Raw genomic sequence first — 21,634 nt, forward strand, 5'->3', positions numbered from 1 at the left:
ATGACAGCAGTGGTAGAGCACATGCCAGATTTGATAATTTGGCTCCCGACAATGGAGCTTTCGGGGAGCCCTGGTATGATTGAGCAGAGTCAGTGTGGATTTATGAGAGGGAAATTGCGTTTGAGAATTCTGCTAGAGATTTCTGTCTGCACGTACTGGCAGGATAGATAAGGAGGAACAGCTAGATGTAGTGCAGTCAGATTTTTAACAATAAAAATTATTCTGTAAAATGCCCAAACTTGAAGTTATTAACCATTGGAGCCATGGTTTTGGTTAACATGTTACAATAGATTGAGGATTAGTCAATGGATAGAAATCAGGGAGGGGGAGTTGATATAATGGCTTGCCCCTTGCAAGTGTAATGTGGAAAATGCGATTTTTTTTTACAATTTGGCAGGAAAAAAGAGAAAAAATAATTACTGAAATGGAGAGAGTTTGTACAACTCGATGGTGTTGAGGTTATCTGCGGACTCTGCGAATGAAATCGCTCAGATGTTAGCATGCAGGGTACTGCAAGGAATTGATAAGACACATTGAATGTTGCAATTTACAGAAAAGGGAGTGGAATCTACAAGTAAGGACGCTTTACTGCAGCTACCCACTGCATTGCTGAGGCCACGTCTCCAATGCTGCGTACATTCTCCGGTTTTTTAAAATAAGGTTAGAATTAGACTGGAAGCAGTTCAGAGATGGCTCATTCGACTCATTCCTGGGGGGACAGATTGAGCGTATCTCAGAACAGAGGCAGAGCAGGTTGACCCCGCACATACTGGCGTTTAGAGGAATGAGAGGTGATCTTATTGGGACGTACAAGATGGCGAGGGGAGTTCACGGTGTAGGTACAAGGAGCAAAATTTTCAGCTGTCACAGAGGCTAAAACGAGCGGAGAGAGTGTAAGGATAAAGAGGTCTGCATTTTAAGATGGAGGTGAACTGTCAAGCGGGTGCCAGCCTGTGGAATTATCTTTCCCAGAAAGCAGTGCGGGCTGGGTCACTGCACAAAAACAAGGCTGAGTTAGACAGATTTTTGTCAGGTCAGGGAATCAAAGGTTATGGGAGGAAGGGGGACAAAGAGGAATTTGGCGGTGGGATCACAACATGGGGTGGCAGTGGCACAGTGGTGTTATCACTGGACTAGTGCCCCAGGGACCAGGGGTAATGCCCCAGGGCATAAATCCTGCTACGGCAGATGGTGGAATTTAAAGATGAATGATGGTCAATTTAATGCCCTTTACTGAAGGGAATCTGCCTTCCTTACCTGGCCTGGCCACCGTGTGACTCTAGAATCACAGCAATTACGGTTCACTCTTAAATTCCCCCTGTATTGTCCTAACAAGGCACTCAGTTGGACTCAAACCGCTTCAAAGTCACAAATGGCAACGGCAATCTCCGCCCTGTGGACCCTGCAAAGTCCTCCTGACTAACATCTGGGGCTTGGTGCCAAAATTGTGAGAGCTGTCCCACAGACTAGTCAATCAACAGCCTGACACAGTCACACTCGCGGAATTATACCTTACAAAGAATGTCCCAGACACCACCAACACCATCCCTGGGTATGTCCTGTCCCACCATTAGGACAGACCAACAGAGGTGATGGCACAGTGGTATACAGCCGGGTGGGAGTTGCACTGAGAGTCCTCGACATCGACTCGAGACCTCATGAATTCTCATGTCAATAGGTCAAACATGGGCAAGGAATCCTCCTGGTGATAACCACGTACCGCCCTCCCTCAGCTGATGAATCAGTGCTCCTCCATGTTGAACGTCACTTAGAGGAAGCAATGAGAGTGGCAATGGCACTGAATGTACACTGGGTGGCGGACTTCAATGTCCATTACCTAGAGCGGTTCAGTAGCACCACTACTGACAGAGCTGGCCGAGTCCTAAATAACATAGCTGCTAGACTGGGTGTGCGACAGGTGATCAGGGATGCAACCAGAGGGACAAACCTCATCCTCACCAAACTGCCTGACGCAGATGCATCTGTCCATGACAGTATCAGTAAGAGTGACCACCGCACAGTCATTGTGAAGATTAAGTCCCACCTTCACTTTAAGGAAACGCTCCATCGTGTTGTAAGGAATTACCGCCGTGCTACATGGGATAGATTTCGAAAAGATCTTTCAACTCAATACTGGGCATCCATGAGGCAGTGTGGGTTCTCAGCAACAACAGAATTGTACGCAAACAAAATCTGTAACCTCATGTCCCGGTATATTCCCCACTTTACCATTACCACCAAGCCAGGGGATCAGCCCTGGTTCAGTGAATTGTGCAGGAGGGCATGCCAGGAGCAGCACCAGACATACCTAAAAATGACGCGTGAACCTTGTGAAGCTAGGCCTTCAGCCAATTCTATTCACTCCATGTGATATCAAGAAACGGCTGAAGGCAAACGATACTTCAAAGGCTGTGGACCCTGAAAATATTCCAGCTATATTACTGAAGGTTTGTGCTCCAGAACTTGCCGCGCCCCTAACCAAGCTGTTCCAGTTCGTTCACTGCCGCTGGGTCAAGTTCCTGGAACACTCTCCCCAAAAGCGCTGTGGGTGTACCACAGGAACTGCTGTGGCTCAAGAAGGTAGCTCATCACCACATTCTCAAGGGGCAATTAAGGGTGGGGAATAAATGCTGGCCCAGCCAGAGAAACCCAGATCCGACGGAAGAGTGACAATGACACCAGATCAGCCATCGTCGTATCGAATGGCTGAGCAGGAAACAAAGGGCCGAATGGCCTAGACCAGCCACTAAGCCCTATGTCCTTCTCCTCCACAGTTAGTGTGGATTAAATAAAGATTGTGTGCAAGGAGGAACTGCTGCCTGGCTAGGTTAAAATCCACACAAAACCCACCCCACTGCCCCGAGGGCACTATGGGGAAATGTGGGATTTACACCAAAATTGAGAATGGATGCAAAAAAAAAAATCGTTCACAAGGATGAGAATGATCTGCAGCAGCATTTTGGCAGAGAAGCAACTAAGTGGAGGATTAGTGCTTGGTGATCACTTTCCCGACTAATAGCTTAGCTATTCAAAGAGCCTCAAGTCTCTTTCTGTGTGAACAGATCCTCATCTGTATATTATCAATGGCGAATAGAGAACTTCACCGTGCAATGTGGAGAATGGCTAATGGAGGGAATAAGTAGTGGAGGGTGGGCGGTTGGGTGGTGGGATAAATGTAAAGTAGAATTACGCAGGACTGTCATTTTCCAATCGCCCATTTCAGCTGCCCGTCCAAAACCAACCTCGCACTCTGTAGAGTGCAGTGATTTATGGATCAGGACATGTTGGCCACTCACTCAGATTGACTCAATCCAGCAATCAGTTGCTACCAATCAAACACTTCAGATGACATTCTGGTTTTGGGTGCTGCTCATCAGTTCGACCGATATGACTTGGATGACCTGTATCAGCTGACGTTAGTCACGTAAGCACGACCATGTTGGCTCATTGCCCTAGCGCCTCCTCTTCAGGCGCTACCGTCCTGGCATCGAACGTGATTGAAGACTGCTTAGTCTGTGGAACAAGTTGCCACTCAAGGCAACAAGGAATGCATTCTTTTTGGAGGACCAGTGCCCATTTCATGTCCCTTTACGCAGATTCCGATGCCCAGGAGGTGAATTATAATAGCCCTGTTCCTGCCGTCTCCAAGTCAAACACCATCTGAGTGCTCCTGGGCTCCAGCAGCTATTGTTCACCATTTGTTATCGGTGTGTGGTGCACAGAATTGAAGGATGTCTTAACTGCCACTATCTTCCCACATAACCCCCTTTTCCTCCTTCACAGGCAGTATCGTGGCACCAAGACTGACACAGCACCCTCCCTGGGAGAGATTCTTGACTGGTGACCGGATCGTTCTCAAATGTGACGCTGGGAAAAAACTCCGCTCCATCAATTACATATGGAATATAAATGGTCGGGGTGACCTAACCGGGGATGAAATTTATATCATTGAGGCAGCTGCACTGCACGATAACGGAGTTTACAAATGTAAAATCAAATCAACAACCCCGGCGCTGCAGACAGTTTATAGTAACACCGTTCAACTCAGCATCACAAGTGAGTCTTGTTGCACAACATAACCATTGAATATGCTAACATTTTCCCAGTTACAGAGTTGAATGAAAGGTTTCTTCTGAATGACACACGGCCACACCATTTTCAGCAGCTTCATCAATGACCTTCCTTCCATCGTAAGGTCAGAAGTGGGGATGTTCGCTGATGATTACACAATGTTCAGCACCATTCGCGACTCCTCAGTTACTGAAGCAGTCCATAAACAAATCCAGCAAAACCTGAACAAATCCGGGCTTGCGCTGAAAAGTCGCAAGTAACATTCGCTCCACATGAGTGTCAGGCAATGACCACCTCCAACAAGAGTGAACCTAGCCATCGTCCCGTAACATTCAATGGTATTGCCATCACTGAATCCCCACTCTCAACATCCTGGGGTTACCATTGAGCAGAAAGTGAACAATTCCAGCCATATAAATGCTGTGGCTACAAGTGCAGGTCGGAGGCTAGGAATCCTGTGGCAAATAACTAAGCTCCTGACTGCCCAAAACGTGTCCACAATCTACAATGCACAAGTCAGGAGTATGATGGAATACCCTCCACTTGCCTGGAAGAGTGCAGCTCCCACAACACTCAAGAATCGTCATACTGTCCAGGGCATAGCAGCACCGCTTGAGTGGCACCATGTCCACAACATTCACTCCCTCCAGCACCGACGCACAGTAGCAGCAGTGTGCACCATCTACAAGATGCACTGCAGCAACTAACCAAGGCTCCTTAGAAAGCACCTTCCAAACACACGGCCACTACCATTTAGAAGAAGAGGGACAGCATATAGATAGGAAGACCACCAACAGGAAGTTCCACTCCAAGCCACTCACCATCGTGACTTGGAAATATATCGGTCGTTGCTAAACTGTCGCTGGGTCAAATCCTGGAACTCCCTTCCTAACAGCACTGCGAGTGTACCTACAACCCTTGGACTGCAGCGGCTCAAGAAGGCAGCTCACCAGCACCTTCTCAAGGGCAATTAGGGATGGGCAATAAATGCTGGCCCAGCCAGCGACGCCCTCAGCCCCATGAATGAATTAAAAAATATATATGTTTCAGGAAATGTTTGCTCTACAAGTGAACTTTGATTCGTGTCGTCGTGTTAAAGCAAAAAATATCCATAACCATTACCGTAGGGCAGGTTTTAATGAATAAAAACACAAAATACAGGAGAAAGAGTTTTGAAGCAGAGTCATAGAGACTAGACTCGAAACGTTACCTCTGTTTCTCCCTTCACAGATGCTGCCTGGCCCGCTGAGATTTCCAGCATTTTCTGTTTTTATTTCAGGTTTTTTCGGGAAATCTGTGGAGAGAGAAACAGAGTAACCGTTTCGAGTCCGCGTGACTCTTCATCTGAAACATGAACTCTCTTTCACCACAGTTGCAGCCAGACATGCTCACTCCTTATTCTTTTGTTCAATTTCTCTGGCAATAAATGATCACATTTCACGAGCCTTCTTAATGATTCACCGTGCCTGCATATTGACTTATTGTGACTCATGCACTAGAACACTCAGATCCCTCTGCACCTTGGAATACTTCAGTCGTTCTACAATTAATTAATACTCGGCTTTTATATTCCCCTTCCACGGTGAACATCTTCAAAAGTTCCCACATTATACTTCACCTGCCAGATATTTGTCCACTCACTCAACCTATCTTTATTCATCTTCCAACAACTAAACTCCTCATGTCTTATTCACAACGTACTTTCGTACCTAATTTTGTGCCACCTGCAATGTTAACGACGATGTCTTCACAACACTCATCTATGGCATTGATAAACTTGTGAAAAGTTGAGGCCCCTGCACAGCCCCCTAGAAGATTGCATGTGTAACATCCTGCCAATCAGGGTCCCATTTGGGCATACTCACTGTTTCCTGACAGGCAGCCAATCTTCTGTCCATGCTAATATGTTACCCCATACACAATGAGCTTTTATTTTCCACAATTCCCTTTCGTGTGGCACCTTATCAAAGGAATCAAGGGAATATAGAACTGGTTATATGATGTAAGCGTCATATTCCTAGTATCCTGTTGATCAACATTTCTGTGCACGCGCTCCAATGGCAACATACTCTCCCCGAGATGTGATGATGAATTTGGAGCATTCCACATGGGGTCTAACCAGAGGACTATAACGCTGTAACACGCCTTCAGTGAATTTGGATTACAGTCTCTTGGATAAAGTCGCAAATTCTTCGGTAATGTTGTTTTGGCCCAGTTTTGTTTGGATGTCCCAAACCATCTGTTGCGCATCTCAGAGCACAGCGATTTGTATTTCAAAGCACGCTTAATTGTAATTTCAGTAAATATTCCTAGCCCTGATAATAATTTTAGTTTTTTCTTTACAACAGAACCAGATTCGTCGTTGAACATTGAGGCTGTTCCGGAGATGTTGTGGGTCGGCCAAAGACTACTTTTGAGATGTAATTTTTTCTACGCTTTATCAGTTAAATTTATTTACACATTTTACCTGGAAGGATCAAATTTAACTGAGATACGGTCCAGGAATAAAAGTGTTACAACTCAAATCGAGAGTGTTACTCGAGAGGATGGAGGACGATATCGCTGCCAAGCAGGCTTTGCTCAATATCCCAATGCACCCGTATATTCATCAGCTCACAAACTGGTGAGCATTTTAGGTATGTGTTACTGTGCATTATGGATGGACATCGGTAATATCATCGCCCACTGGGACTGAGCATACGGAAGAGGAGCGGGAGTAGGCAATGCGGCCCTTCGAAATCTGCTCCACAATTCAATATGATCATGGCTGATCTATTCGTGTTTTGATTTCCACACTCCCATCTGCACCCCAGGACCTTAGATTCCATCGCCCAACAAGAATCCATCTACAACAGCTTTCAAATCAATATCAGTGACCAGCCTCTGCCACATTCTGAGGCACAGAGTTCCAAACTCACACAGCCCTCTGAGAGAAACAATTTTCCTCATCTCTGTCCTATCAAGGCGACCTCTAATTTTTAAACAGTGTCCTCTAGTTCTGGGCTCACACAGAATAGGAAACATCCTTTCAGCGTCCACCTTGTCAAGGCCCTAGAGTGTCTGTTATAACAACCATCAAGTCACCTCTCACTCTTTTAAAATCCAGCGGAAACAGGCCCAGTCTGTCCAATCTTTCCACGTAAGACAACCCGCTCATTCCAGGTATCAATTTAGTAAACCTCCGCTGCACCACCTCCAACGCCTCACCAATGCCCTGTAGAACTGAAGCATAACATCCTTAATTTCATGTCCAGTTCCTCTCCTAATAAAGGGTAGCATTCCATGAGCCTTCTTAGGTACTCCCTGCACCAGCATACTAACATTTTGTGACTCATGCATTCAAACACACAGATCCCTACGTGCCTTGGATTTCTGCAGTCGTTCTCCATTTAAGTCAGACAACGATTTTAAATTCCTCCTGCCAAAGGTAACAACTTCACATTTTCCCACATAATAGGACATCTGCTATTTTATTTTTTCCCAGTAACTCCACCTATCCATATCTGCGCGCAGCCTCATCATGTTCCCTGGACAACACGCTTTTCCGCTTATCTATGTGTCAACCGATTTGCTCTCCCAACGCAATCCGTTTGGAATGGGATCACCAACATTCCCTTCAAATGAGGCCAGGCATAGCCAAGGACTCACACTCGCGAATGCACAGCCATGGTGAACCGTGATAACCTTTCTCCTCTCCTGAATTTCAGAAAGTCCGGTGCGGCTGTCAGTGGAGCCCGAAGCACCGACGGACGGTGACACCGTAACGCTGAGATGTGTGTGCACGGATCCCCAGGCGTGTCGGGATGGACAGTACTCATTCCTTAAGAACGGCGCACTTGTGAATTCAGACTCCGCCACTCCTGATGTCTATCGAATCGAGCGAACCACCGTGAGGGATTCCGGAATGTATCATTGCGCTGTTCTCAGTAACAGTTTCAAACACACAGCCCAAAGTGTTCAGATCACTGTCAGGAGTGAGTAATATCCGTTATCGGAGGGTGGGGTGCGGTGGGTTGCTCAAGGGTTCGAAACCTCTGTTTGGTTAGGGCAGATGAGACGAATTGCAAAAGTATGGAGGTGATGTTGGAGTTGTACAGGACCTTGGTGAGGCCACAGCTGGAGTACTGTGTGCATTTCAGGTCGCCAAATTATAAGAAGGATGTGATTGCACTTGAGGGGGTGCAGAGGAGATTCACCAGGTTGTTGGCTGGCATGAAACATTTTACATATGACGAGGGATTGTCGAGAGTTGGGTTGTTTTCTTTGGAGCAGAGAAGACTGTTGGGTGACCTAATCGAGTGGTACAAGATTATGAGCGGCATGGACAGCGTGGATAGGGAGCAGCTGATTCCCTTATTTGAAGGATCAGTCACGGGGGACACAAATTCAAGGTGGGGGGCAGGAGGTTTAGGAGGGAAATGTGATGAAATTTTTTTTTAACCCAAAGGATTAGTGACGTTCTGGAATGCGCTGCCGGAGATCAGGGAGGAGACGGGTTGCCTCAGATCCTTTAAAAAACATATGGATGAGCACTTGGCACGTCATAACATTCAAGGCTATGGGCCAAGTGCTGGCAAATGGGATTAGGTAGGAAGGTCAGGTGTTTCTTATGTGTCGCTGGAGATTCGATGGGCCGAAGGGTTCATCCACACTGTGTGATTCTGTGAATGGGGCGGCCATTTCCACACAGCGCCTGATATTCAATCCCATTGGACTGACTCCGCCCAGTCTGGTTTGAATTGCAGCACGGCCGTCATGGAATGGGCTGCCCGTCGGCATCAACCTATGTTTAGACCTGAGGCTGATTTCTAGCACACATTCTCATGTGCTGAATGGCCCCTTTCAGCGTAATTGTGCCCTGTCCTGTGCAACAATTTAGCATGCACAGTGTGAGGGGAATGCAACATTCACTGCACCCGAGGAGTGATGTCTATATGTTTGACTGTGATTTGGGGGTTTAGGGGCATGTGTTGTGTGAGGATGTTGGGGGGGTGAGCTTGTGGGGTGTGGGATGTGAGGTTGAGAAGGTGAGGGTGTGGGGTGAAGTGTGTGAGGTTGGAGTTGTGCGGGGAGTGGGCAGGGTGTGTGGGTGTCCGTGGTGTGATGCTGTGGTGTGTGGGTTTGAGAGTGGTAATGTGGGTGGTGAGGCGGAGGGTGGGAGTTTGGGGAATGAAAGTGGGGTGTGTGGGGTGTGGGGGTGAGCATGGGGTGTGTGAGGGTGTGGGGGCTGATGGTGTGCGTGTGGGGTGTGATTGTGGGAGTGTAGGGTATGAGGGTGGGGTTGTGGGTTGTGAGGGTGGTTGTCTGGTGTTGTGTGGTTGAGGGCTGGCATGTGGGGTGTGAGGGTGGGTGTGTGGGGTGTGAGAGGCGTTTTGCTTTGGGGGGTGAGCATGGGAGTGTGATATATGATTGTGGGTGTGAGTGTGGGGGTGTGCGGAGTCCGAGTTTCGGGGTGTGTTGGGTGTCAGTGTGGGGGTGATTTTGGGGTGTGCGGAGTCCCAGTGTGGGGGTGTCTTGCGACTCAGTGTGATATTGAGTGTGGGGGTATGTGGAGTCCGAGTGTGGGGGTGTCTTGCATGTCAGTTTGGGTGTGAGTGTGGCAGTGTGCCGAGTACGAGTGTGGAGTCTGTTGGGTCTCAGTGTGGCGGTGATAGTGGTGGTGTGTGGGGGTGGTTGAGGTGCATGTGTGTCTGAGTGTGCGTGTGTGAGTGTGGGTGTGTGGGGGTCAGGGTGGGCGTGTCGGGTATGAGGTTTGTGTCGTGGGGTGTGAGGGTTGGTGTTTTGGATGCGAATGTGGGGTTGTGGGGTTTGAGGGTTGGGCTGTGGCTTTGTCTAGTGTGAGGGCCGCCATGTGGTGTGTGAGATTGTGGGTGTGGGCTGTGAGTTTTGGGGTGTGGGGAGTGATTGTGGGTATGTGGGTGATGGTGGGGAATGTGTGTGTGAGGTTTGGGATGCGGTTGTGGGGGAGTTTGTGGGCTGTGTGGGGCTGAGTGTGGGGGTGTGGGGGCAGAGGGTGAAGTTTGTGAGCGTGAGGTTGGGGGGGCGCGTGTGTGAAATGATTTTGGGCGTGTGGGGAGTTTGTGTGGGCGTGTTTGGGGGAGAGTGTGGGGGTGAGGGGGGTGCGGGTGAGGCATGTGTGTGTAATGGTGAGCTTGTGGGTGTGAGCGTGGTGGTGTGGGGTGTGCATGTAGGAGTGTGATGGTGGAGGGTTGGGCTGCGGGCTATGACTGTGGGTGTGAGGAGGATGAGGCTCTGAGTGTGTAAGTTATGAGTGTGTGGTGGTGAGTGTGGGATGTGGGTGGTGAGCGTGAGGGTGATGTGTATGGGTTCAGTACGTGGTGACTGGGGGTGTGGGCTGTTAGGGTGGGGTGTGTGGGGGTGTGGGGGTGAGTTTCTGTTCATGAGGGGAGTGTGAGGGTGCGGGGGTGAGTTTGGGATTGTGTTGTATGAGGGTGGCGGTACGGGAATGAGGCTGGCGATGTGGGGTGTGGTGGTGGGTGTCAGGTTTGTGAGTTTGGGTTTGTGGGGTGTGAGTTTGTGTGTCAGTGTCGGGGTGTGTGGAGTCCAAGTGTGGGGGTGTGTAAGGGCTCAGTGTGATCGAGAGTTTGGGGGTGAGTGTGGGCATATGTGGTGTGAGGGTGGGCGTGTGTGGTGTGAGGGTTTGGGCTGTGTGTTTTGAGGGTGGGTGCGCGCGGTTGTGGGGGTGGTGATGTGGGATGCGATGTTAGGGGTGTAGGCTGTGTGTGTGGGAATGTGGGGAGTGAGTGTGAGGGAGTGGTTTGGGCATGTGGATGTGAGGGTGGTGATTGTTTGTGGGTGTGTGTGTGGGGTGTTTGGGGGTGAGTGCGGGGCTGTGGGGGCTGAGGTTGGGCGTGTAGGTTGTGAGGGTGAGCACGTGGGTTCTGAGGTTTGTGTTGTGGGTTGTGAGGTTGGGGTTTTGCTGTGTGGAGTGTGTGGATGGGCAAGTAGGGTGTTAGTGTGGGGGTGTGGGGCGTGAGTATGTGGGTGTGGTGTTGTGGGGGTGAATGTGGTCCTGTGGGTTGTGAGTGTTGGGGCGAGTGTTGGTGTGTCTGGGGATGTGTAGGGTGTGAGGCTGGGGGTGTATGGGTGTGGGTGTGGGTGTGGGTGTATGTGTTGTCAGGGTATCCGTGTGGGGTGTGAGGTTTGTAGTGTGGAGTGTGAGGGTTGTCGAGTGCGCTTTGAGGTTGGGTTTGTGTGGTTTCAGGGTGTCGGTGTGGGGTTGTGGTGGGTGAGGGTGGGAATCTGAGTTTTGGGCGTAGGGTTGTTGGCTTAGTGTGGGGGTGTGAGGAGTTAGTTTGCGTGTGTGTGGGTGTGAGGGTGGGTATGTGGGTGTGCGCGGTTGTGGGGGTGGTGAGGGCGGGCATGTGGGGTGCGATGATAGGGGTGTATCCTGTGTGTGTGGTTTGTAGGTTTTGAGTGGCGTTTGTGGGGCTGAGTTTGGTTTTGTGGCGGGTGAGGTTGTAGCATGTGAGTGTGAAGCTTGGCGTGTAGGTGTGGGAGGTAAGTTTGGGTGTGTGGTCAATAAGTGTGAGCGTGTGTGCTGGAGAGTGTGGTGGTGTGGGGGATGAGGGTGAGACATGTGCATGTAAAGGGGAGCGTGTGGGTGTGAGGGTGATGGTTTGGGTTTTGATTGTGGTGGTGTGATGTTGGGTGGATTGGGCTGTCCCACACAGTGTGGGTGTGTTTATTGTAGGCTGTGTGTGTGTGTGGGTTTTGTGTTGGGGTATGTGGGGGTGAGTGTGTGGGTGTGGGTGGTCAGGGTGAGGGTGGGATTGTTGGGGGTGAGTGTGGGATGTGTGGGGATTTGGTCGGTGAGGGTGGAGTTTTGGGGTTGAAGGTGGGGTGTGGAGCTATGTGGTTGTGTGGGTTGCGAGAGTGGGGTGTGTGGGGTTGAGTGTGAGGATGTGCCAGGTGAGGATGAGGGTGTTTGGGGTTGAGTGCGGGGGTGTGGTGGATGAGGTTAGACGTGTGATGTGTCAGGGGTTGGGAAGTGAGTGGGGGCGTGTGTGATTTGAGGGCAGTGGTGTGTTGTGTAAGGTTGGAATTTTGGGTTTGTGGGAGTGAGTGTGAGCGTGTAGATTGTGAGAGTGGGGGTGTGTTTTGGTGAGTCTGTGGTCTGAGTGTGGGTGTTTGTTGGGGTGATTTCGGCGGTGTGTGTGTTGAGGGTGGGCGTGTGGGATGCGTGGGTGGGGGTATGGGCTGTGAGTGTAGGTTCCTGGGGTTTAAGGGAGGGCATGTGGTGTTCTGTGGGTGAGGGAGGGCATGTGGTTTGTGATGGTGGGGGTGTGGGGTTATGAGGTTTGATAGTGGGGCATGTGGGTGTGAGGGTTGAGGTGTATGTGTGGCGGTTGAGTTTGGGCATGTGGTGTGAGTGCGGGGGTGTGTGGGGTGTTTGGGCAGTGAGTGTTTGGGTGTGAGGCTGGGGGTGAGGTTGTGGGTGGTGAGTGTGGGGATCTGAGGTGGGGGGTTTGGGGTGTGGGGGATTGAGTGTTGGGGAGTGAGGTTTGGAGCGTGGGGGTGTGAGGTGGGGAGGGTGGGAGTTTGGGGGTGTGAGTTTGCATGTGTGGGGGGGTGAGGATGGGGAGTCTGGGGGTGAGTTTGTGGGTGTGAGTGTGGGGGTATGGTGCTGAGGGTGAAGGTGGGGGTGAGTGTTGGTAGTGAGCGATGTGTGGGTCCTGAGTGTGGGATGTGGGGGTGTGTATAATGGTGTGTGGGTGTGTGGGTCGTTGTAGCCAGGTGCCATGGAGAGTGATTTTGGAGGTTCCTATATCTCAACCGCCAGGCTGAGCAGGACACTCTACCGCTCTTTCATTAACTTTGCTGCCAGCTGGAAGGTTTAACAAGCCGGCCCGGAACATGACTGGCCACGTTCTCTACTCAACTTCCGTGGCCGTCGACTCCTGGAGTCGGACTAGAACTCACAGTCTGCAGGTCCAGACAAGGGGCTCTCCCACGGTGGCGGTGGTGTAGTGGTGTTGCCACTGGGCTATTAATCCAGAGAGCAGGGAACTGCTCCCAGGGGACCTGGGTTTTAATCCGACCAGTTGGCAGCTGATGAAAATTGAATTCTCAAGGTGTGATTAATCGATCATCAGTAAATTGATGGAAGGGGACATCAACCGTGCTATCAAGCGGCACTTGCTTAGTCATAACCTGCCCACTGATTCCAAGCTTGGGTTCCGCCAGTCCACTCAGCTTCTCACCTCATTACAACCTTGGTTCATACATTGACAAAAGAGCTGAACTCTTGAGGTGAGGTGAAGGTGATTGCTCTTGAAATCAAAGTTCCATTTGACCGAGTGTGGCATCAAGGAAAACTCGCAAGACTGAAGTCAAAGGAAAAGAGAGGGAAAAATCACCATTGGTTGGAGTCATACATAGTCCAAGCATCTTCAGCAGCTTCTTCAATGACCATCCTTCCATCATAAGGTGAGAAGGGCATATGTTCGCTGATAATTACACAATGATCACCACCATTCGCAACTCCTCAGATACTGAACCGTTCCATTTCCAAATGCAGCAAGACTTGGATATTATCCAGATTTGGGCTGACAAGTGACATTCGTGCCACACAACTGTCAGGCAATGACCATCTCCAACAAGAGAGTATCCAACCATCGTCCCTTGATATTCAGTTGAATTACAATCACTGAATCCCCCACTGTCAACATCCTGGCGGTTACCATTGACCCGAAACTGTACTGAATAAGCCATATACATACTGTGGCTACAAGAACAAGTCAGACGCTAGGGATCGTGAGACGAGTAACAGTGCTCCTGATTCTTAAACCCTGTCCGCTATGTACAATGCACAAGTCAGGAGTTTGATGGAATACTCCCCAATTGCCAGGATGAAAACCGCTCCGTCAATGTTCAAGAAGCTCGACACCATCCAGGACAAAGCATGTCGCTTGTTTGGCGTCACATCCACAAACATTCACTCACTCCACCACCAACGCACATTCAGAGCAGAATGTGCCATATACAAGATGCAATGCAGGAATTCACCGAGGATCTTTAGGAGGACATTCCAAACCCACAAACACCACCATCTAGAAGGACATGGGCAGCAGGTAGATGGGAACACCACTACCTGGAAGTTCCCCTCCAGGTCACTCACCATCGTGAATTGGAAATATATCTGCGGTTGTTTCACTCTCATTGGGTCAAAATACTGGAACTCCCTCCCTAACAGCACTGTGGGTGTACCTACACAACATGGACTGCTTCGGTTCAAGAAGGCAGCTCACCACCTTCTCAATGGCCAACTAGGGATGAACAGTAAATGCTGGCCCAGCCAGAGAAGTCCACATCCGGTGGAAGAGTGATAGTAAAACCAGATCAGCCATCATCGTATCGAATGGCTAAGGAGGAAACAAAATGTAGCATGGCCTAATCCTGCCCCCCAGCCCGATTTCCTTCTGCCCCTCAGTTAGTATGGATTAAATTCACACGGTGCGAAAGGAGGAACTCCGACTTTACATTTTCCTGCTGCCTGGCGAGTTTAAAATCGACACCCTCCCCCGCACCAAGCCCACCCCATCCTACCTAGGGCAGCTTAGGGAAATGTTGGATTTACCCTAATGTTGAGAACGGTAAAAATGATGATAATCAGTCACACGTATGAGAATGATCCGCAGCTGCATATTGGCAAAGAAGAAGTTAACTGAATCATTAGTAACGGGTGACCACTTTGCCGAGTAATGGCTTAGCTATTCACACAGCCTGATGCCTCTCTCCGTGTGAACAGATCTTCATCTGTATATTATCAAGGGGGGAGAGAACATCACCGTCAATGGGGAGAACGGCGAGTGGAGGGAATAAGGTGGGGGCGTGTGGGGTTGGCGGAGGGGTGGTTTGGATGATGGTGGAATAAATATGAAGTAATAGTGTCCAGGTCTGTCACTTCCCAAACGCCATTTCAGCCACCCGTTCAAAACCAACCTCCCACCGTGGATAACGCAGCGATTTGTGGGTCAAGACATGCTGACCACTCACTGACATTGACTCAATCCAGGTATCAGTTCCGACCAGTTAGATACTTCAGATGAGATTCCGGCTTTGGGTGCTGCTGATCAGCAGGGCCAAGGTGCATGACGTGGTTCAGCTGTGTTTATTCGCCTATGCATGACCATGTTGGCTCAGGCTATCTTGTTTGATTCATTGCCCCAGTGCTTCATCTTCAGGCGATACCACACTGACGTTGAAAGTGATTGGAAGCTGGTTAGTGTGTGGGACAAGTTGCCACTCAAGGCAACATGGGAAACATTAGCTTGGCAGGACCCATGCCCATTTCATGTCCCTTCACGATGATAGCGACGCCCAGGAGGTGAATAATAACACCTCTGTTGCTACCGTCTACATGTAAAACCCCATCTGAGTGCTCCTGGGCTGTCTGAAACAAACTCCGCCAGCTATCGCAACACCATTTGTGGTCGGCTCGTGCTGGTCAGATATGAATGATGTCTTAAACGCCACTATCTTCTAATATAATCCCCATTGTCTACTTCACAGGCGGTATTGTGATACCAAGACTGACAAAGCACCCTCCCTGGGAGAGATACTTGACTGGTGACCGGATCATTCTCAAATGCGATGTTGGAAAAACTCCTGGCTCCAAGAATTACTTTTGGAATATAAATGGTCAGGATGACATAACCGGGAGTGAAAGTTACATCATTGAGGCAGCTGCACTGAACTATACCGGAGTGTACAAATGTAAAATCAACACAACAACCTCTACGCTGCACACAGCTTACAGTAACATCATTCGGCTGAGCATCACAGGTAAGACTTGATGCACATAATAGCGCTTGAATATGCTATACTTTTCCCTATTACGCAGTTGAATGAAATAACTCTCCTGAGTTCCTCAGGTTTCTGTCCTCGGACACTTCATTTTCAGCTGCTTCATCAATGACCTTCCTTCCATCAAAAGGTCAGAAGTTGGGATGTTCGCTGGTGATTGTACAATATTCAGCACCATTGGCGACTCCTCGGGTACTGAAGCAGTCTATGTCCAAATGCAGCAAGACCTGCACAATATCCAGGCTTGGGATGACAAGTGGCAAGTAACATTCGCTCCACATGAGTGTCAGGCAATTACCACCTCCAACAAGAGAGAACCTAGCCATCGTCAATTGACATTCAATGGTATTACCATCACCGAATCCCCGCGATCAACATACTTGGGGTTACCTTTGAGCAGAAACTGAACAGGACCAGCCATATAAAAAATATGGCTGCAAGAGCAGGTCAGACGCTAGGAATCCTGAGGCAAGTAACACACCTCCTGACTCCCCAAAGCCTGTCCACCATCAGAAATGCACAAGTCAGGAGTATGATGGAATACACGCCACTTGCCTGGATGAGTGCAGCTCCCACAACACTCAAGAAGCTTTACGTTATGCACGGAACAGCAGCCCCACTTGTGTGGCACCCTATCCACAACATTCACTACCTCCAACACCGACGCACAGTACCAGCAATGTGTACCAACTACAAGATGCACTGCAGCCTCTCATTACGGTTCCTTAGACAGCACCTTCCAAACACACGTCCACTACCATCTAGAAGGACAAGGACAGCAGATTGACGGGAACACCACCACCAGAAATTTCCACTCCAAGCCATCGTGACTTGGAAATATATCGGACGTTCCTTAACTGTCGCTGGGTCAAATCCTGGAACTCACTTCCTAACAGCACTGTTGGTGTACCTACAACACTTGGGCTGCAACGGCTCAAGAATGCAGCTAACCACCACATTCTCTAGGGCAATTAGGGATGGGCAATTAATGCTGGCCCATCCAGCGACGCCCCAATCCACACGAATTCATAACAAGAAAATATGTTTCAGGAAATGGTTACTCTTCATCAGATCTTTGATTCGTGTAGTTGTGCTAAAGAAAACAATATCCATAATCATTACCATATGGCAGATTTTAATGAATAAAAACATAAAATACAGTAGAAAGAGATTTGGAGCAAACAGACTTGACTCGAAACGTTCATTCTGTTTCTGCCTTCACAGATTCTGCCTGGCCTGCTGAGATTTCCAGCATTTTCTGTTTTTATTTCAGGTTTTTTTCAGGAAATCTGTGGAGAGAGAAACAGAGTTAGAGTTTCGAGTCCGTATGACTCTTCTTCGAAACATGAACTCTGTTTCTCCACAGTTGTTGCCTGACCTCCTCACTCCTTCCTCTTATGTTCAATTTATCCTGTATTAAAGGGTAACATTCCATGAGCCTTTTTAATTATTCACTGTGCCTGCATATTGACTTATTGTGACTCATGCACTAGAACGCACAGGTCCCTCTGCACCTTGGAATTCTGCAGTCGTTCTCCATTTAATTAATACTCGGATTTATATTCTCCTTCCACAGTGACCATTTCCAAACGTTCCCACATTATACTTCAACTGCCAGATATTTGCCCACTCACACAACTTATCTGTATTCATCTTCCAACAGCTTAACTCCTCCTGTCTTCTTCACAACATACTTTCCTACCAACCTTTGAGTCACCTGCAATGTTTACGACGATGTCTTACTCCACTTATCTAAGGTATTGATATCGCATGTGAAAGTTGAGGCCCCTGCACAGTCCCCTGGAGGATTGCACGTGACACATACTGCAAATCAGGGGCCCATTTGGGCATAATCACTGTTTCCTGACAGGCAGCCAATATTCTGTCCATGCTAAAATGTTACCCCCTGCGCCATTAGCCTTTATGTTCCGCAATTCCCATTCGTGTGGCACCTTATGAAAGGAAACAAGGCAACATAGAACTGGTTTTATAATGCAAGCTTCATGTTCCTAGTATCATGTTGTTCAACAATGCTGTGCACTCGCTCCAATGGCAACATATTCTCCCTGAGATGTGGTGCTGAATTTGGAGCATTCAACATGGGGTCTAACCAGGGGTCTATAACTCGGTAACACACCTTCAATCCATTGGGATTACAGTCGCTTTGGATAAAGTCGAAAATTCTTCGGGAATGTTGTTTTGGACCAGTTTTGTTTGGATTTACCAAACCCTCCACTGCACACCTCAGAGCACAGCGAGTTTTATTTTAAAGCACGCTTGACTGTAATATCAGTAAATATTCCTAGCCCTGATAATACTTTTGGTTATTTCTTTGCAACAGAACCAGATTTGTTGGTTACCATTGAGGCTGCTCCGGAGATTATATGGGTCGGCCAAAGACTATTTTTGAGGTGTAATTTCAGTTACGCTTTATCACATGAATTTATTTACACATTTTACCTGGAAGGATCTAATTTAACTGAGATACGTACCATGGATAAAAGTGTTACAACTCATATCGAGAGTGTTACTTTGGAGGAAGGAGGACGCTATCGCTGCCAAGCAGGCTTTCTTCTGTATCCCGATGGACCCATATTTTCATCCACTCACAAGCTGGTGAATATTAAAGGTATGTGTTACCGTGCATTTTGGATGGTCATCTATAATATCGCCCACTGGGTTGAGCATTCGAGCGTACAAAAGAGGAGCGGTGTAGGCCATTCGGCCCCTCGAAATTTGCTCCTCCATTTTCTATGATCATGGCTGATGTATTCGTGTTTTGATTTCCACATTCCCATCTGCACCCCAGGACCATTGATTCCGTCGCCCAGCAAGAATCCATCTACAACGGCTTTCAAAGTAATAGCAGTAAACCGCCTCTGCCACATTCTGAGGCAGAGAGTTCCAAACTCACACAACCCTCTCAGAGAAATGTTTCTCCTCATCTCTCTCCTATCAGGGCGACCTCTAATTTTAAAACAGTGCCCGCTAGTTCTGGGCTCAAACACTATAGGAAACATACTTCTAGCGTCCACCTTGTCAAGGTCCTTCAGCTCCGGTGTAACTTAAATCAAGTCACACCTCACTCTTTTAAAATCCCGGGGAAACAAGCCCAGTCTGTCCAATCATTCCTTTTAACACAACCCGCTCATTCCAGCTATCAATCTCGTAAACCTCCTCTGAACCGCCTCCAATGTATTTACACCTTTCCTTAAATAACGAGAGCAAAACTGCACACAGTATTCGAGGAGTGGTCTCAATAATGTCCTGTATAACTGAAGCATAACATTCTTAATTTCATGTCCAGTCCCTCTCCTATTTTAGGATAATATTCCATTAGCATTCTTAGGTAATCGCTGCAACTGCACACTGACATTTTGTGACTCATGCAATCGAACACACAGGTCCCTACGTGCCTTGGATTTCTGCAGTCCTTCTCCATTTAAATCAGACACCAATTTTAAATTCCTCCTGCCAAAGTGAACAACTTCACATTTTCCCACATAATGGGACACCTGCTATTTATTTTTTCCCAGTCACTCCACCTATCCATATCCGCTCACATCCTCTTAATGTTCTCTGGACAACACGCTTTCCTGCTAGTCTATGTGTCATCTGATTTGCTCTCCCAGCGCAATCCGTTTGGAATGGGATCATCGACATTCCCTTCAAATGAGGCCAGGCACAGCCAAAGACTCACAGTCGCGAATGCCCAGCCATGGTGAACAGTGATCTCCTTTCTCCTCTCCTCAATTTCAGAAAGTCCGGTGCGGCTGTCAGTGGAGCCCGAAGCACCGACGGACGGTGACACCGTAACGCTGAGGTGTGAGTGCACGGATCCCCAGGCTTGTGGGGATGGACAATACTCATTCCTTAAGAACGGCGCCCTTGTGAATTCAGACTCCGCCACTCCTGATGTCTATCGAATCGAGCGAGCCACCGTGAGGGATTCCGGAATGTATCATTGCTCTGTTCTCATTAACAGTTTCAAACACACAGCCCAAAGTGTGCAGATCACTGTCAAGAGTGAGTAATATCCGTTTTCGGTTGGTGGGGTGAGGTGGGTTGGTCAAGGGTTCGAAACCTTTATTTGGAAAGGGAAGGCGAGACTAATTGCAAAAGAATGGATGTCATGTTGGAGTTGCACAGAACTTGTGAGGCCACAGCTGGAGAATTGTTTGCAGTTCTGGTCACCAAATTATAAGAAGGATGTGATTGCACTGGTGGGGGTGCAGAGGAGATTCACCAGGATGTTAGCTGGCATGAAACATTTAAAATATGAGGAGAGTTTCTAGAGAGTTGGGTTGTTTCCTTTGGAGCAGAGAAGACGGTGGGGTGACCTAATCACGGTGTACAAAGTTATGAGGGGCATGGACAGCGTGGATGGGGAGCAGCTGACTCCCATATTTGAAGGATTAGTCAGAAGGGGACACAAGTTCATGTTGAGGGGCAGGAGGTTTGGGGGCAAATGTGAGAACATTATTTTATAACCAAAGGGTTAGTGACTTTCTGGAATGCGCTGCCAGAGATCAGGGAGGAGACGGGTTGCCTCACATCCTTTAAAAAACACATGGATGAGCACTTGGCACGTCATATCATTCAAGGCTATGGGCCAAGTGCTGGCAAATGGGATTAGGTAGGTAGGTCAGGTGTTTCGTATGTGTCCGTGGTAATTCGATGGGCCGAAGGGTTCTTCCACACTGTGTGTTTCTGTGAATGGGGCGGCCATTTCCACACAGCGCCTGATATTCAATCCCATTGGACTGACTCCGCCCAGTCTGGTTTGAATTGCAGCACGGCCGACATGGAATGGGCTGCCCGTCGGCATAAACCTATGTTTTTCGCTAAGGCCGATTTCTGGCACACATTCCCATGTGCTGAATGGCCTCTTTCTGCGTAATTGTGCACTGTCCTGTGAAACAATTTAGCATGCCCAGTGTGAAGGGAATTCAACATTCACAGCACCCGAGGGAGTGATGTCTATAAATCTTACTGTGGTTTGGGGAGTTAGGGCCATGTATTGTGTGATCATGGGGGGGTGAGTTTGTGGGGAGTGGGATGTGAGGTTGAGAGGGGGAGGGTGTGGGATGAAGTGTATGATGGTGGAGTTGTGTGGCGAGTGGGCAGGGTGTGTGGGCGTGTGGGCTGTGACGGTGTGGGGTGTGACGGTGTGGTGTGTGGGGTTGAGAGTGGTAATGTGGGTGTTGAGGCAGAGCGTGGGAGTTTGGGGGATAAATGTAGGGTGCATGGGGTGTGGGGGAGATGGTGGGGTGTGTGGGGGTGTGGGGGTGAGCTTGGGGTGTGTGAGGGTGTGGGGGTGAGCATGGGGTGTGTGAGGGTATGGGGCTGAGTGTTCGCTTGTGGGGTGTGATTCTGGGGGTGTGGGGTATGAGGGTGGGGGTGTGGGTTTTGAGTGTGCTGGTGAGGTGTTGTGGGGGTGAGGGCAGGCATGTGGGGTGTGAGGGTGTGTGTGGGGTTTGAGAGTGAGGTTGTGGGTTGGGGGGTTGAGTATGGGCGTGTGAGATGCGAGTGTGGGATTGTGAGGTGTGAGTATGTCGGTGTTTTGTTGTAGGGGTGAGTTTGGGCCTGTGGGATGTGAGTGTGGGGGTGAGTGCTGGTGTGTCTGGTGATGTGTGGGGTATGAGTCTGGGGTTGTATGGGTGTGAGTGTGGGTGTGTGTGTTGTCAGGGTATCTATGTGGGGTATGAGGTTTGCAGTTTGTGGTGTGAGGTTT

General features: G+C 48.9%; 2 protein-coding genes across 2 annotated transcripts in view; both read left to right on the forward strand.

Moving 5' to 3' along the window:
• Positions 1-19,625, forward strand: LOC144672822 (Fc receptor-like protein 5). The gene is made up of 7 exons (XM_078534802.1): positions 1-73; positions 3,784-4,056; positions 6,420-6,707; positions 7,779-8,045; positions 15,607-15,879; positions 18,242-18,529; positions 19,504-19,625. Exons 1-7 carry the CDS (start codon positions 1-3, stop codon positions 19,623-19,625), a joined length of 1,584 nt encoding a protein of 527 aa, XP_078390928.1.
• The window catches only part of LOC144672820 (scavenger receptor cysteine-rich domain-containing protein DMBT1-like), an 18,808-nt gene continuing 15,731 nt past the window's right edge, over positions 18,558-21,634 (forward strand). The window contains exon 1 of the mRNA XM_078534801.1: positions 18,558-19,926. Within this exon, the coding sequence (XP_078390927.1) occupies positions 19,857-19,926 (70 nt within the window). The 5' untranslated portion in view covers positions 18,558-19,856. The remainder of the gene's footprint in view (positions 19,927-21,634) is intronic.

Source organism: Cetorhinus maximus, unplaced genomic scaffold (genome assembly GCF_964194155.1).
Source record: "Cetorhinus maximus unplaced genomic scaffold, sCetMax3.hap1.1 HAP1_SCAFFOLD_57, whole genome shotgun sequence".
Classification (NCBI taxonomy): domain Eukaryota; kingdom Metazoa; phylum Chordata; class Chondrichthyes; order Lamniformes; family Cetorhinidae; genus Cetorhinus; species Cetorhinus maximus.